Source organism: Chiloscyllium punctatum, chromosome 25 (assembly GCF_047496795.1).
Source record: "Chiloscyllium punctatum isolate Juve2018m chromosome 25, sChiPun1.3, whole genome shotgun sequence".
Lineage (NCBI taxonomy): Eukaryota > Metazoa > Chordata > Chondrichthyes > Orectolobiformes > Hemiscylliidae > Chiloscyllium > Chiloscyllium punctatum.
The window spans coordinates 62,223,271-62,239,349 of NC_092763.1; the positions used below are offsets into that span (position 1 = coordinate 62,223,271).

General features: G+C 43.8%; 1 protein-coding gene across 1 annotated transcript in view; it reads right to left on the bottom strand.

The window, feature by feature from the left end:
• The window catches only part of LOC140495993 (transmembrane protein 164), a 128,657-nt gene that overhangs the window by 81,464 nt on the left and 31,114 nt on the right, over nt 1–16,079 (bottom strand). The window contains exon 2 of the mRNA XM_072595389.1: nt 8,920–8,969. Coding sequence (XP_072451490.1) covers nt 8,920–8,969 — 50 coding nt within the window. The remainder of the gene's footprint in view (nt 1–8,919; nt 8,970–16,079) is intronic.

Genomic DNA, 16,079 nt, shown 5'->3' on the forward strand with positions numbered 1-16,079 from the left:
TTGGTTAGATCCCATGGAATACAGGGAGAACTAGCCAGTTGAATACAGAACAGCCTCAAAAGGTAAAAGGTGATGGTGGAGGGTTGCTTTTCAGTCTGGAGGCCTGTGTCCAAAGGAGTACCACAAGGATCGGTGCTGGGTCCAATACTCTTCGTCATTTATATAAATGATTTGGATGCGTGCATAAGAGGTACAGTTAGTAAGTTTGCAGATGACACCAAAATTGGAGGTGTAGCGGACAGCGAAGAAGGCTACCTCAGATTACAACAGGATCTTGATCAGATGGGCCAATGGGCTGAGAAATGGCAGATGGAATTTAATTTAGATAAATGCGAGATGTTACATTTTGAGAAAGCAAGTCTTAGCAGGACTTATACACTTAATGGTAAGATCCTAGGGAGTGTTGCTGAACAAAGATCTTGGAGTGCAGGTTCATAGTTCCTTGGAAGTGGAATCGCAGGTAGATAGGATAGTGAAGAAGGCGTCTAGTATGCAATCCTTTATTGGTCAGAGTACTGAGTACAGGAGTTGGGACGTCATGTTGTGGCTGTACAGCACATTAGTTAGGCCACTGTTGGAATATTGCGTACAATCCTGGTCTCCTTCCTATTAAAAGGATGTTGTGAAACTTGAAAGGGTTCAGAAAAGATTTACAAGGATGTTGCCAGGATTTGAAGATTTGAGCTACTGGGAGAGGCTAAGGGGTGATCCTATAGAGGATTATAAAATCATGAGGGGCATGGATATGATAAATGGACAAAGTCTTTTCCCTGAAGTGGGGGAGCCCAGAACTAGAGGGCATAGGTTTAGGGTGAGAGGGGAAAGATATAAAAGAGACCGAAGGGGCAACGTTTTCACGCAGAGGGTGGTACATGTATGGAATGAGCTGCCAGAGGAAGTGGAGGAGGCTGGTACAACTGCAACATTTAAAAGGCACCTGGGTGGGTACATGAATAGGAAGGGCTTGGAGGGATATGGACTGGGTGCTGTCAGGTGGGACTACATTGGAGTTGGGATATATGGTTGGCACGGACAAGTTGGACTGAAGGGTCTGTTTCTGTGCTGTATATCTCTATGACTCTCTGACCTAGCAGAAACAATTGCACAAGGGGCAATCCTACTCACTTTACTAACTTATCACTGTCAAACGTCAGTGGGATCAGAGACAAACAGTGCAGTAGGCCCAAGAGTTTTCAGGCCCATAACGTAATTAATCTTTTCCAATAGAGGGAGCATTTCTTTTTTGGGGAAAAAATACACATTGTAACTTCAAAAGCAGAGCTCCGGGCTGTCTTTTCAGGCAAATACAAACAAACAAACAGACCTGTACAGTTTTATAGTAGCCTAGCCAAACCCATCAGTCTATTAAAAATCAAAACCAACTTAAACGGGTCAATTTTCTCATTTGCTGTCTGGTTTCTTTTGGAGTTAAGTGTTGTTAGAGTTCTTCTACAAAAGAGAAAATAGCCTGGTAAGGGAAATTATTCTCAAATACAAAATAAGCTTACAAAATTTTAAGTGTATCTTTAATGGCATAACGGCTTCATAAAATATAAGGCACATCTTCAGGAGCTCAGTAAAGAAAATGTAAGTTTTTTTTAAAAACGGCCACATCTCTCCAGTATTCACAGTCATTCTGGTGGCTTTCTTATTATTATACCATTATATCTAAAACAGTACAGGAGCTTTTGAATCAATACTTAAATGACTAGCTGTCCCCACAAATCAGTGAATAATTACACCTCCCATGAGCCACATAGACAAAGTAGCTACTGGGTTGAGTAGGGGCAGCATGGTGGCTCAGTGGTGAGCACTGCTGCCTCACAGCACCAGTGTCCCAGGTTCGATTCCAGCCTTGGGTGACTGTGGAGTTTGCACATTCTCCCAGCGTCTGCGTGAGTTTCCTCTGGGTACTCAGGTTTCCTCCCACAGTCCAAAAGATGTGCAGATGCATTAGTCAGAGGGAAATGGGTCTGGGCAGGTTACTCTTCAGAGGGTCGATGTGGATTTGTTGGGCTGAAGGGCCTGTTTCCACACTGTAGGTAATCTAATCTAATTAGGTGGTTAAGTGTGCAGGTATGGTGCTACAGCTACAGCTCAGTAAAATTGGGCTAAATGAGAAGTGACAAAATCAAACCTGGAATAATTTGAATGCAGAATGCTTATTCGATAAAGAGCAAACTCAATCTAAAGGAAAATGACATATGGAAGAGAGAGTAGCAGCATGATGAGCAAAAATACAGACTGAAGGGTTTACTTTGTATATAAGTTTTTGTGTTAGGATTTTATTGTAATAAAACAAATGAAAAGCTGTTTTGAAAAGGTTTGAATATTAAAACATATTATTGGTGCTGCAGTGCACAAGCTAATATCAAACAAGCAATGTTAAGGGAGTTCAGGCACATACAAACCTCTGAATCTGGCAGCAGATTAAGAAGAAAACAAACTAAAGGCCTTTTAAACAGTGAAATTAAATCCACCCAGCTACGCAAGGTGCAAAGGAAGGATGTGGTTTGGTCAAGCGTCTTGACATAAAAAAAGATTGGAAACAAATTGTAATCAAAATAAATGTTTTGTAGATTTCTGGGAAGTAACAGGCAGGAAAGGCTGCACCCAAAGCTCAAACAATTAGTCATTTCCCCATTTCATCCAGAGGATCTGAAATACTTCACTCAATTTTTATCTTAAATCTACTCTGGAAGGGGATCACCGGTTTGAAATATGCTCATGATCTCTGACCTGGTTTAGCAGTGAGCAGTCTGACTGGGAGATATGGGGAGGGTCTAGAGCTGGCAGGCCTCCTGTTCCTAACAGGACAACGTGAAAGTAGACATGACTATTTTTAACAAGTTTATGTCGATAGTCTCACTGTCGGCATGTTCAAGTTCAAAAAGCCCCCAGAGCCCACCTCTATTGGGGTCCTCAAACCCAAGGTAAAATCTAATCCCTATCACAGAACAGGAATGTAAGTTCCAAAAGTCAATTTTCTTTGATTAGTAGACAAAATTTGAAGGATTACCCAATTATGGTACAGGTCAGATTGTTGCAACTATTAAAGCAACCTAGTGAGCAACAATATACATTGGCTTGTTGTCAAGATTTTCTCTTATCAAGCAGATTAATTGTGGAATTAGGGAGGTAGGGGCATGTGGGATGGATTGCCAATGATCTACTGCTGTAGAATTTATTTTGAAGGTAGTTTAGAACAACAGTATTAAAAATACTTACTTGGTCACAGGCTATTAAAAGCACAATGTGATATTTTGTCTTAAAGCAACGCAACTAGCTATCTTCTGGGACAGAGACACATTGACTTGAAAGTAATTAGAACGTTTGTCTCTATTTAATTACGGTGTCAAATCATGTTCATTCATACAGTGCCTAATCCAATTAATCATGGTGTTTGTGCCAGTGGCAGAGACGAAGATGCTCTGGGCTGTGCAAGAAATTACATTAGTCCATTTTAAGCATTCCATTTTTGATTTCTCAGCCAGCAACTGAAATTAAATACCACTCCCTTGGCTTGAACAAGTTGCTTCTGTCTTGTTCAGGTAATAAGCAAAGAAATTTATTTTCTACATTCACTTCAGAGAGATCAGAAAAGCCTTGTTTTCAAGCAATATCATACTTGGATGTTGCAGGAAGTGGAAAATTTCAAACAGAAACAAATAATTTTACCTGAGATTTTAAGCAAACGGATACCTGGATTGAATGTGTTCATTGCTAATACTGATGGGAAAATCAATATTAGCAATCCAGAATAAAAAGAGTGTGGTGCTGGAAAAGCACAGCAGGTCAGGCAGCATCCGAAAAACAGGAAAATCGACATTTTGGGCATAAGCCCTTCATCAGTAAGGAGGCTTGTGGACCAGGGGGCTGAGAGATAAATGGGAGGGGGGTTGGGGCTGGAGGGAAGGTAGCTGAGAATGCAATAGATAGGTGAAGGTGGGGGAAGAAGGTCATAGGCCGGAGAGAAGGGTGGAGCGGATAGGTGGGAAAGGCAATGGACAGGTTAAGAGGACACTGCCGAGTTGGGACTGGGATAAGGAGGGGGAGGGGAAATGGGGAAATTGGTAAAATCCACATTGATCCCATGTGGTTGCAGGGTCCCAAGGTGGAAGAGGAGGTGTTATTCTCCAGACATCAGGTGGTTAGGGTTTGGCAAAGGAGGAGGCTCAGGACCTGCATGTCCTTGGGGGAGGGGGAGGGGGAGGGGGAATTGAAGTGCTCAGCAATGGGGTTGTTTGGTGCAGGTATCCCAGAGATGTTCTTCGAAGCGATTCGCAAGGAGGCGTCCTGTCTCCCCAGTGTAGAGGAGACCACATTATGTGCAATGGATACAGTAGATGACATTAGTGGAGGTACAGGTAAGTTTCTGTTGGATGTGGCAGGATCTTTTAGGGCCTTGTACAGAGGTGAGGGGGGAGGGGAGGGCACAGGTTTTGCACTTCCCGCTCCGGCAGGGGAAGGGGCCGGGAGAGAGGTAAGGGCTGGTGGGGAGGGGGGGGCAGCTTGGATCTGACAAAAGAGTCACGGAGGGAATGGTCTCTCCGAAACGCTGATGGGATGGAGAGGGAAATATATCCCTAGTGAAGGAGTCTGCTTGTAGGTGGCGGAAGTGGTGGAGGATGATGCGTTGTACCCAGAGGGGTGGAAGGTGAGGACTGCGGGGTTCTGTCCTTGTTGTGACTGGAGTGGTGGGATTCAAGGCGGAGGTGCAGGATGTGGAGGAAATGCGCTGGAGGGCATCGCCAACCACATGGGAGGAGAAATTACAGTCTCTGGAGGAGGAGGCCATCTGAGATGTTCTATGGTAGAATTGGTCATCCTGGGAGCAGATGCGGCGGAGGCTGAGGAATTGAGAGCAAGGGATGGCATTTTTACAGGAGGCAGGGCAGGAGGAGTAGTAGTCCCGGTAGCTGGGGAGTCCATGAGTTTGTAGATGTTCACCTGGACCATCTCAGATACCTCCCTCCCCTTCCTGGACCTCTCCAGCGACCAACTAACCACAGATACCTACTAAAAACCCACATACTCCCACACCTTCTCCTTCACCTCTGTCCAAGGGCCCAAAACGATCCTTCCGCACCTGAGAGATTTACATGTATCTCCACCAATGTCATCAGTTGTATCTGTTGCACTCAATATGCTCTCCTCTACAATCATGGATGAGCTGAAAATGTGTTGTTGGAAAAGCGCAGCAGGTCAGGCAGCATCCAAGGAACAGGAGAATCGACGTTTCAGGCATAAGCCCTTCTTCAGGAATGAGGAAAGTGTGTCCAGCAGGCTAAGATAAAAGGTAGGGAGGAGGGACTTGGGGGAGGGGCGTTGGAAATGCGATAGGTGGAAGGAGGTCAAGGTGAGGGTGATAGGCCGGAGTGGGGTGGGGGCGGAGAGGTCAGGAAGAAGATTGCAGGTTAGGAAGGCGGTGCTGAGTTCGAGGGATTTGACTGAGACAAGGTGGGGGGAGGGGAAATTAGGAAATTGGAGAAATTTGAGTTCATCCCTTGTGGTTGGACAGTTCCTAGGCGGAAGATGAGGCGCTCTTCCTCCAACCGTCGTGTTGCTATGGTCTGGCGATGGAGGAGTCCAAGGACCTGCATGTCCTTGGTGGAGTGGGAGGGGGAGTTGAAGTGTTGAGCTACGGGGTGGTTGGGTTAGTTGGTCCAGGTATCCCAGAGGTGTTCTCTGAAACATTCCGCAAGTAGGCGGCCTGTCTCCCCAAAATCGAGGAGGCCACATCGGGTGCAGCGGATGCAATAGATGATGTGTGTGGAGGTGCAGATGAATTTGTGGCGGATATGGAAGTATCCCTTGGGGCCTTGGAGGGAACTAAGTGGGGAGGTGTGGGCGCAAGTTTTGCATTTCTTGCGGTTGCAGGGGAAGGTGCCGGGAGTGGAGGTTGGGTCGGTGGGGGGTGTGGACCTGACGAGGGAGTCACGGAGGGAGTGGTCTTTTTGGAACACTGATAGGGGAGGGAAGGGAAATATATCCCTGGTGGTGGGGTCCGTTTGGAGGTGGCGGAAATGACGGCGGATGATATGCTGTTCATGGAGGTTGGTGGGGTGGTAGGTGAGGACCAGTGGAGTTCTATCCTGGTGGCGGTTGGAGGGGCGGGACTCAAGGGCAGAGGAGCGGGAAGTGGAAGAGATGCAGTGGAGGGCATCGTCGACCACGTCTTGGGGGAAATTGCAGTCCTTGAAGAAGGAGGCCATCTGGGTTGTACAGTTTTGGAACTGGTCCTCCTGGGAGCAGATGCGGCGGAGACGAATGAATTGGGAATATGGGATGGCGTTTTTACACACATCATCTATTGCATCCGCTGCACCCGATGTGGCCTCCTCGATTTTGGGGAGACAGGCCGCCTACTTGCGGAACGTTTCAGAGAACACCTCTGGGACACCCGAACCAACCAACCCAACACCCCGTAGCTCAACACTTCAACTCCCCCTCCCACTCCACCAAGGACATGCAGGTCCTTGGACTCCTCCATCACCAGACCATAGCAACACGACGGTTGGAGGAAGAGCGCCTCATCTTCCGCCTAGGAACCGTCCAACCACAAGGGATGAACTCAGATTTCTCCAATTTCCTCATTTCCCCTCCCCCCACCTTGTCTCAGTCAAATCCCTCAAACTCAGCACCTCCTTCCTAACCTGCAATCTTCTTCCTGACCTCTCCGCCCCCACCTCACTCCGGCCTATCACCCTCACCTTGACCTCCTTCCACCTATCGCATTTCCAACGCCCCTCCCCCAAGACAGCCTTTGCAAACTCAGCGGGCTGTATGGCCTCATTCCGTGCTGTCCCTACCTTTTATCTTAGCCTGCTGGACACACTTTCCTCATTCCTGAAGAAGGGCTTATGCCTGAAACGTCGATTCTCCTGTTCCTTGGATGCTGCCTGACCTGCTGCACTTTTCCAGCAACACATTTCAAGCTCTGATCTCCAGCATCTGCAGTCCTCACTTTCTCCTCTATAACCATGGAGACAGGATGCCAACTTGCAGATTGTTTCAGAGAACAGCTCTGGGTCACCCATACCAACCACCCCCATCGCCCCACGGCTGAACATTTCAACTCCCCCACTTCCTCCCACTCCACCAAGGACATGCAAGTTCTGGGCCTCCTTTATCACCAAACCCTAACCACCCGACGCCTGGAGGAAGAACGCCTCATCTTCCGCCTTGGGACATTACAATGACATGGGATTAAATGTGGATTTCAACAGTTTCCTCATTTCCCCTCCTCACACATTATCCCAGTCCCAAGCCTCCAACTTGGCACCACTCTCTTGACCTGTCCATCGTCATTCCCACCTATCCGCTCCACCCTCCTCTCTGACCCATCACGTTCTCCCCCACCTTCATCTACCTATTGCATTTTCAGCTACGTTCCCCACAGCCCACCCCTCTCCCATTTATCTCTCAGCCCCCCTGCCCGCAGACCTCATTCATGATGAAGGAACTTATGCCCAAAGTGCCGATTCTCCTGTTGCTCGGATGCTGCCTATCCTGACTTAAATGAACCCTCAAGTCATTCAGACAGCCTTTGCAAACTCAGCGGGCTGTATGGCCTCATTCCGTGCTGTCACACTTGTGATTCCTTGAAGTATGATTGTAAAAGTTGGATTCTATTTAAGAGTCCATAAATAATTATTCTGGAGAATAAGCCCACCATCATGTAAAATGAAACTGCTAAAGGAAAGAGAACTATTTATCTTGACAGATGGACTACATGCTTAGCTACTTGAATGAGGTAAAATAGGACCTATCTAGTTATAATTCTTGGTTCCAAATGTTCAAAATTGTTGGTTCTTCTAAAGCACATTTCTGTGATTTTATATGCGAGACGAGACAAGAGAACGAGTACAGGCATGACAGGCCAAATGGCCACCTCTTACAATGTGCCCATTCTCTCATAGGTTCTTCAATATTGATCAGCAAAGAGACTGTACTTTTGTTTGAAATTTCAGAAACTATTCTTCTCTAAGGGATAAGTTTTTAAAAAACATGTCAGCCACAGATTGAGATATTATTAATCCAAACAGTCAGGATTCCCAGCAGCTTAACTACAGAAGAATTAATAGTGAGGAAAAACAACTGTATTAATAACCCCAAATGAGCAAATGATGATGTAAACCAGCAAACAACTGAAAATGTGATTTTGTTTAGTTGAGGTGTCGTCATAGAGAATGCACCATGGGATTATTGCCACCATGCAACTGGACAAAACTTAAAGAACATCTTGAGTGTGTGAATGTTTATGCTAAAAAAAATTAGATATCTAACTCACTTGTGCTTGCTAGAAACTACTTCTAGTCATATACAGGGACCGAAGTTCTGCAAAAGGAATATGTCTAGGTGTTGCACCTATTTTTGAATTAATCAAAAGCATGAGGAACAATTGCTCCCTGATAATGCCTCGACCAATTATGTTAAGCAATCAGCTTTTTCTTCATGCAGTATACATTCTTGCTTCCTTTACATTTTCTTGCCTCTGAGGAGTGCAAGATGAAATCTCTTGCAGCATCTTTTGTGGTCATTTCTCTGAAATAACAATTATTTTGAGAAAATAAATTAACTGTATTAATTATTGGTCCCAAATGTGCATAGTTGATGCTGTTGGTTATGTATCTTTGAATAAATGCAGGGAAGTTTCAGTGTAAATTCTACACTGTCTAAGAGCGAAACTCATTCCAACACAGAGGTAGCATGAACAATAGGGACTCGAGACCAATTAATATAAACTACAGCCAGCAATTGTACAATAACGTTTCTAAAGTTATCTTTTCCTTTGTAATGCCTTCTGAAATCGGATCTAATGATTTTGTTGACTGCAGGCAATCGTGTCATGTTTCACATCTACAATTTTATTTATGGAAACAAAAGAAAGGGATATTTAAATGGAGCAATTCTTACCTGAAAACGATCAAGGCAATTCTACAGGGAGGACACGCAAGGAGAAAGATCTGTAATTAAAAGCAAGAAAAAAAATTAAAGCTCTTCTTTAACTAAAAACTCACAGAACATTTTTATAAACCAAAGCTGTGAATGCAGAAACCTGATTGAAATAAGATAGTAGTTGAGAGCGTGGTGCTGGAAAAGCACAGCAGGTCAGGCAGCATCTGAGCAGCAGGAGAATCGACATTTCGGGCAAAAGCCTTTCATCAGGAATGAGGCTATTAGCCGAGGGGGTTGTGAGATAAACAAGAGGGGTTGGGACTGGAGGGAAGGTAGCTGAGAGTGCTAAAGGTACTTCCCTCAACACCCCACCTTCCCCCCCGCTCCCCCCCCCCCCCAATTACCTCTCAACCCCCTTGGCTCACAACCCTCATTCCTGATGAAGGGCTTTTGCCCGAAATGCCGATTCTCCTGCTCCTCAGATGTTGCCTGTCGTGCTGTGCTTTTCCAGCACCACACTCTCGACTCTGATCTCCAGCAACTGCAGTCCTCACTTTTGCCTGAAATAGGATGGTACACCTGCAAGAAGGTGGGGCCTGAGTATGTTTAACTGATTTCAAAGAAATTAGCATCCAACTCCTGTCTGAAAATACCTGGATTATGTTAAGAATAGCAGGAGGTCTGCAAACTGGGGCAGGATCCATTTCAATTGTTACAAAATGAACAAACTACCTCACCATCTTCTGGCCATTTTGCTGCCCCCCACTCTCCCCCACTCTCCCCCACTCTCCCCCACTCTCCCCCACTCTCCCCATTCTGGAAGACCTGCATTCTCTGCTGCATTTACACCTCAGGCTTTCCTGGATATTGGAGGTTAACTAGCAATATGGCCTAATTAAGGTCTGGCATTTTGAACACAATTAGACACCCGCCTAGTGGTTTAACTGTCTGCTAGAACGCTGCATTCAGCAAGCCAACACAGGGAATTAAGTATTAAAGGAAAGTTGGAAACTCTTGGAAATATCACTTTTAAAAAGTCCTAAATGACATTCAGGCGACTCTCTGTGTGGAGTTTGCACGTTCTCCCCGTGTCTGCGTGGGTTTCCTCCGGGTGCTCCGGTTTCCTCCCACACTCCAAAGATGTGCAGGTCAGGTGAATTGGCCATACTAAATTGCCCGTAGTGTTAGGTAAGGGGTAGATGTAGGGGTATGGGTGGGTTGCGCTTCGGCGGGGCGGTGTGGACTTGTTGGGCCGAAGGGCCTGTTTCCACACTGTAAGTAATCTAATCTAATCTAATCTAAATGACATTCACTTTAGTGCAATCCTGACTGAAACATTCATCTATTAAAAATGTAGGCAGTTGAAGAACTGTTAAGTGATCAGTGAGTAAACTGCTCACCATCAACTGAGTACCAGCACAAACAAGACTGAAACACAAGAGAGTTCAGGCTACTGCAGATGACTTACTTTCAAACTAAACCAATCTTGTCCATTTACTGCTACTGATTCTATGTAGGGATTCCCAAGCAGAGAGACAATAGACATATAAGGAATGAAATTTGACATAAAATAGCATTACGAAGTAACAAAACATACATACTTTTTCACATATCACAAGGACATTTTAGAACAGGAGCAAGATCCTTTCTATTTTTTGAGATTTTGTGATGTAAATTTGTTGAAATGTCAGAAAAATCCCTAAATGAAATATAACTCTCCTCACAAATGTTAACACCAAAGTAAAATAATCAATGACAGGCTTATACACAAAGCACTATTGGTATAAAGTTCCATTCTAACCTGCGCTCAAATGGCAAGCTTCTGAAGCCTGGGAAAGCGGTCAATGATGGGGGGTCAATGATTTGGGTGGCACGGTGGCTCAGTGGTTAGCACTGTTGCCTCACAGCACCAGGGTCCTAGGTTAGATTCCAGCCTTGGACAACTGTCTGAGTGAAGTTTGCACATTCTCCCAGTGTCTGCAAGAGATCTCCTCCGGGTGCTCTGGTTTCCTTCCACAATCCAAAGATGTGCAGGTCAGGTGAATTGGCCATGCTAAATTGCCTATATAGTGTTAGGTGCATTAGTCAAAAGGAGATGGTCTGGGTGGGTTACTCTTTGGAGGGTCAGTGTGGACTGGTTGGGCCAAAGGGCCTGTTTCCACACTGTAGGGAATCTAATCTAATCTAACCAAGTTCACATCATCTGGGAAAGACCTGTATCGAGTCCAATGGAAAGAAGCAACAACCACTCACTTCAAATCCTGATGTCACAATCTATCACGATTGGAGTACTTGCAAATCACTTGAAGGCAAACTAATTGACGCACCAATTTGTTCACAGATCGGCATTATTACATTTAATTCATGGGTTTTTCCATGTCATTAGAATTAATTAGACAAAAGAGATGTCACTGGATATACCAAATATGAAGTTTCTATTGTGGTCAATCACTGGCCTCTGTTTTAATCCCCTTCTACCACTCCACAATAGGTGGTGGTGTGGTTAAAGAGTTGAATATAAGGAACACAGCCAACTCTCGCCATGCACACTTGCTGCCCTTCTCACACGGACATATCAGAATCTCGGAGCACAGACAGGACACAATTAACATACTTAACCCACAATGCATCTGGGAGCCCAATTTAAAGTTGACCGCTTCTGTATATGTTTCTCAGGGTTAGCAATAAAAAAGTAAATTGGAGCTCTGACTCCTTAAACAGTAAAAGATATCTTTCCCAGCATTTTGTTAGACACTGAACAACAAGTGTTCTTCCCAGGACCCAAACGAATGCTTTGGCCTCCCTTGATTTGCGAGTACTCTGATCGTGCAAGGTTGTGATATTGGGGTTTGAGGGAGTGGTTATTGCCTCTTTCCATTGGACTCAATACATGTCTGTCCCAGATGATGTGAACTTGAGCCCCATCATTTCCCGTCTCCTCGCATTACCACTCATCAAATTTATGCCACCTTGTTCCCTTCCTGAACATGTCCTCTCCTGAGCACAGGCTCCTTGTAAACATGTATACAATATGGCGCTCCTCTTCCCCTCCCCAAATGCAGACTTTCCTTCAATTGACAGATCCAGCCAGCTTCTTCATAGGTCATTCACAATTCTCTACACCCTTTCCCCACTCCAAGCATCATTTTTCTCAAATACAGATTTTGTATTACTGCTGTTAAATTAAATATCAGTTTTGTTGCACGTATCTATTAAAAGGCTACATTGGATTCAATCTTTCCAAGGCATTCTCATTGAAGTTGACAAATAAATTTTTTTAGTATATTCAAGGCTTCTATCATCCACATTCAGAAAGAATTTCCCTAGGGCAACGTTTCCCCTACCAACAGCACGACAGCACACAAGCAAACTACTCACGTTCCGGCCAGGTACCACAAGACAGTCATTCTCAATTACTCAATCATTCCAGCAACCTCAACGAAGAAATGAAGGGTGAATTCAGAAAGTCTATACTACTGTCTACAACACGGCCAAAGACACCCATGAACCTTTCTGGATACCAGCTGAGTGCCACTACAATAACACCCATTTTATGTTTGCTTATTCAGGCCAATTACATTTTTATTGGCCTTGCAAATATTTGGCAAAAAACATGCAATCCTTCTTTCCAAAAATAATAATCTGATGATATGGCCCTATTCCCTTTGGCTGCTTTGGCCAGTTCTTAATTATTTTTCTTCCACTGCTGATCATATTGTACCATTGGCTTCACATATTTAAAATTCAAATTGTTTTATCAATTTACCAGTCACCTACAGGTGTTAATCAAATGTAACGCTGGAGTTAAGGACAAGATATAAATGCAATAATTTGTTGGATTTTAAATCAAATTCAAAGGCCAGGTGAGTTATCTCTAAGACAGCACTCATTAAATTACAGAGCCAGACACAAATATAATTGCTGTCACGCATTTACTGTAGCATAGCTAAACGAGAACAGCAATCACATTACCCTGATGTTGTAATGTAGACTAATCAGAACAAAACCATTTATTGCCCCTGACAAAATAGTGGATTATCAAACAGGCACCTAACATGCCATTAGGGAACTCCAGTCTCACCTAATTTCCCAGAAACTGATCTTTTACAGTAATAAGTAGTTGGAAACATAACGTAACGTAACATAAGGACAGGAACAGGAGTAGGCCATCTGGCCCTTTGAGCCTGCTGACATTCAATAAGGTTATGGCTGATCTTGTTGTGGACTCAGATTCACTTACCCAAGCTCTCACTGTATCCCTTAATTCCTTTTGTTCAAAAACAAAATCGATCTTAGCTTTAAAAACATTTACTGAAGTAGCATCAACTACTTCATTGGGCAAGGAATCCCAGAGATATACAACCCTCTGGGTGAAGACGTTCCTTCTCAATTCAGTCCTAAATCAGCTCCATCTAATCTTGAGGCTATGCCCTCTTGTCCTTGTTTCACATAACGGTGGAAACATCCTCTCTACGTCTCTTTTATCGATTCCCTTCATAATTTCATGTATTTCTAGAAGATTCCCCCCCTCATTCTTCTGAATTCCAATTAATATAATCCCTGTCTCCTCATAAACCAACCCCCTCAAATTCAGAATCAACCTACTGAACCTCCTCTGCACTCCCTTCAGAGCCAGTACATCTTCTCTCAAGTAAAGAGACCAAAATTGCATGCAGTACTCTAGGTGTGGACTCACCTGCACCTTAACAGCTGCAATATTACCTCCCTGCTTTTAAACTCAATCCCTTTAGCAATGAAGGACTAAATTCCATTTGCTTTACTAATTACTCATTGTACCTGCAGATCAATCTTCTGTGATTCATGCACAAGGACACCCAGGTCACTCTGCATTGCAGTATGCTGCAACTTTTTACCATTCAAGTAATAATCTATTTTGCTGTTACTCCTATCAAAATGGATGACTTCACATTTATTAACACTGTATTCCATCTGACAGACCTTTGTCTACTCAGTCAAAATATCTATGTTCCTCTGCAAAGTTTCACAGTCCTCACGACCATTGACTCCAGCTACCTGCTGCTTGTCTATTGTAAATATGCCTGCCGTATATCATTGGGATGTGATGGTCTGGTAGTATTATTGCTGGACTGTTAATCCAGAGACCCAGGTAAAATTCTGGGGACCTGAGTTCAAATCCTGCCATGGCAGATGATGGAATTTTAATTCAATTTTTAAAAAATCGGGAAGTAAGGGCCTAATGATGACCAGGAATCCATTGCCAATTGTCAGGAAAAACTCATCTGGCTCACTACTGTCTTTTAGGAAAAAGATTGTGATCTTAACTTATTCTGGCTTGCACATCACTCCAGACCCACAGCAATGTGGTTGACTCCTTACTGCTCTCTGGGCAATAAATGCTGATCCAACCAGTCATGCTCTAGTCCCATGAATAAATGAAAATAAATAACTGGAGGTCAATAATATTGACACTAGTGACAGATTATTTGGCATTCCTGATGTGATATAACTCCAAAGTCAGTGAGAGAGAATTATCATAGAACCAGGAGCAACCTGGAGTACTCTATGTTCTATGTACTGCATGAAGTTTTGATCTTGTTACTTGAGAAAGGATGTACTGGCGCTGGAAGGGGTGCAGAGGAGGCTCAGTAGATTGATTCCAGAGTTATGGTGTTGGCTTATGAGGAGAGATTCAGTAGACTGGGACTATATTCATTGGAATTTAGAAGAATGACGGTGGACCTTATAGAAACAGAGAAAATTATGAAGGGAATAGATAAGACAGAAGTAGAGAGAATGTTTCCACTGGCAGGTGAAGCTAGGACAAGAGGGCATAGTCTCAAAATTAGGGGGAGCTGATTCAGGACTGAATTGAGAAGGAACTTCTTCACCCAGAGGGTTGTGAATCTATGGAATTCCTTGCCCAGTGAAGTAGTTCAGGCTTCCTCAGTAAATGTTTTTAAAGCTAAGGTAGATAATTTTTTTTGAACAGTAAAGGAATTAAGTGTTATAGTGAGAAGGCGGCTAAGTAGACCTGAGGCCATGAAAAGATCAGCCATGATCTTCCTGAATAGAGGAGCAGGCTTGAGGGGCCAGGTGGCCTACTCCTGCTCCTAGTTCTTAGGTTCTAAACTATTCATCAACATAAGTCAGTTTCATCACTGAATTAGATTATGGCTGATTGGCATCTGAACTCCACATCCCTTTTCCCTCTCATAAAAATCGACTTAAGCAATGTGAATAAGTTCCAACTGACCCACAATCCAAGCCATTTTTTATGGGGGTGAAAGAATGGGGGACGGATATCGGAATTCCATTTTTCTATACTGCTTTGTTTTAATCACACTGGGTCACAGGGATGAATACATGTTGATGTGAGACTGTTTAAAAGGCCCTCCTCAGATTTGAGACTTTAGCTCAATTGTAAAGCTGTTCGTGCCACTAAACCTCACCCTCCAATTAGACGTCCCTCTGATGTCATTTGCCTTCTTCCCCATAGCTTCCATACTCCCTTTATCCATTCACCCAGTATTTACAATGGGCAGACCCCAGGAGCCATATGGAAATAAAATATCAACGATTTAAGAGAACTTTTCTTTGCACACTTTATACTGAAAAGCTTTCATTAAAAACCCAGATTTTAAATTCCAAGTGATCAATTTGTCATAAGAGTTGAAAAATGTCATGCTGGAAAAACACAGCAGGCCAGGCAGAATCCGAGGAGCAGGAGAATCGACGTTTCGGGCATAAGCCCTTCTTCTCCTGGTCCTCGGATGCTGCCTGGCCTGCTGTGTTTTTCCAGCACGACATTTTACAACTCTGGTACTCCAGCATCTGCAGTCCTCACTTTCTCCTAATTTGCAATAAGAACAAAGAAACATCCATTCAGTAACCATAAAGGCAACTAATCCTTTAACAACCTCTTAAAATGATCAAATTGTGAATTAACTCACTGCAGAGATAAATTTTTGAAGCTTTTGAAGACAGTCAGGAATTCATAATAAGCTCGAGTAAATAACATCCCTTCGAAAATGTCAATAATAAAATCTGTTGAAACTGTAGGAACAGATTTTTTTTTCCTCTAAGATACATCAAATGGTCAGCCAATGTAATACTGTAGTAGATTTCCACATTGATTACAGTTCAAAACAGCAACCTGATAATTTATTTAGTTTTTTTAGGGTGCCAGGGATTCAACT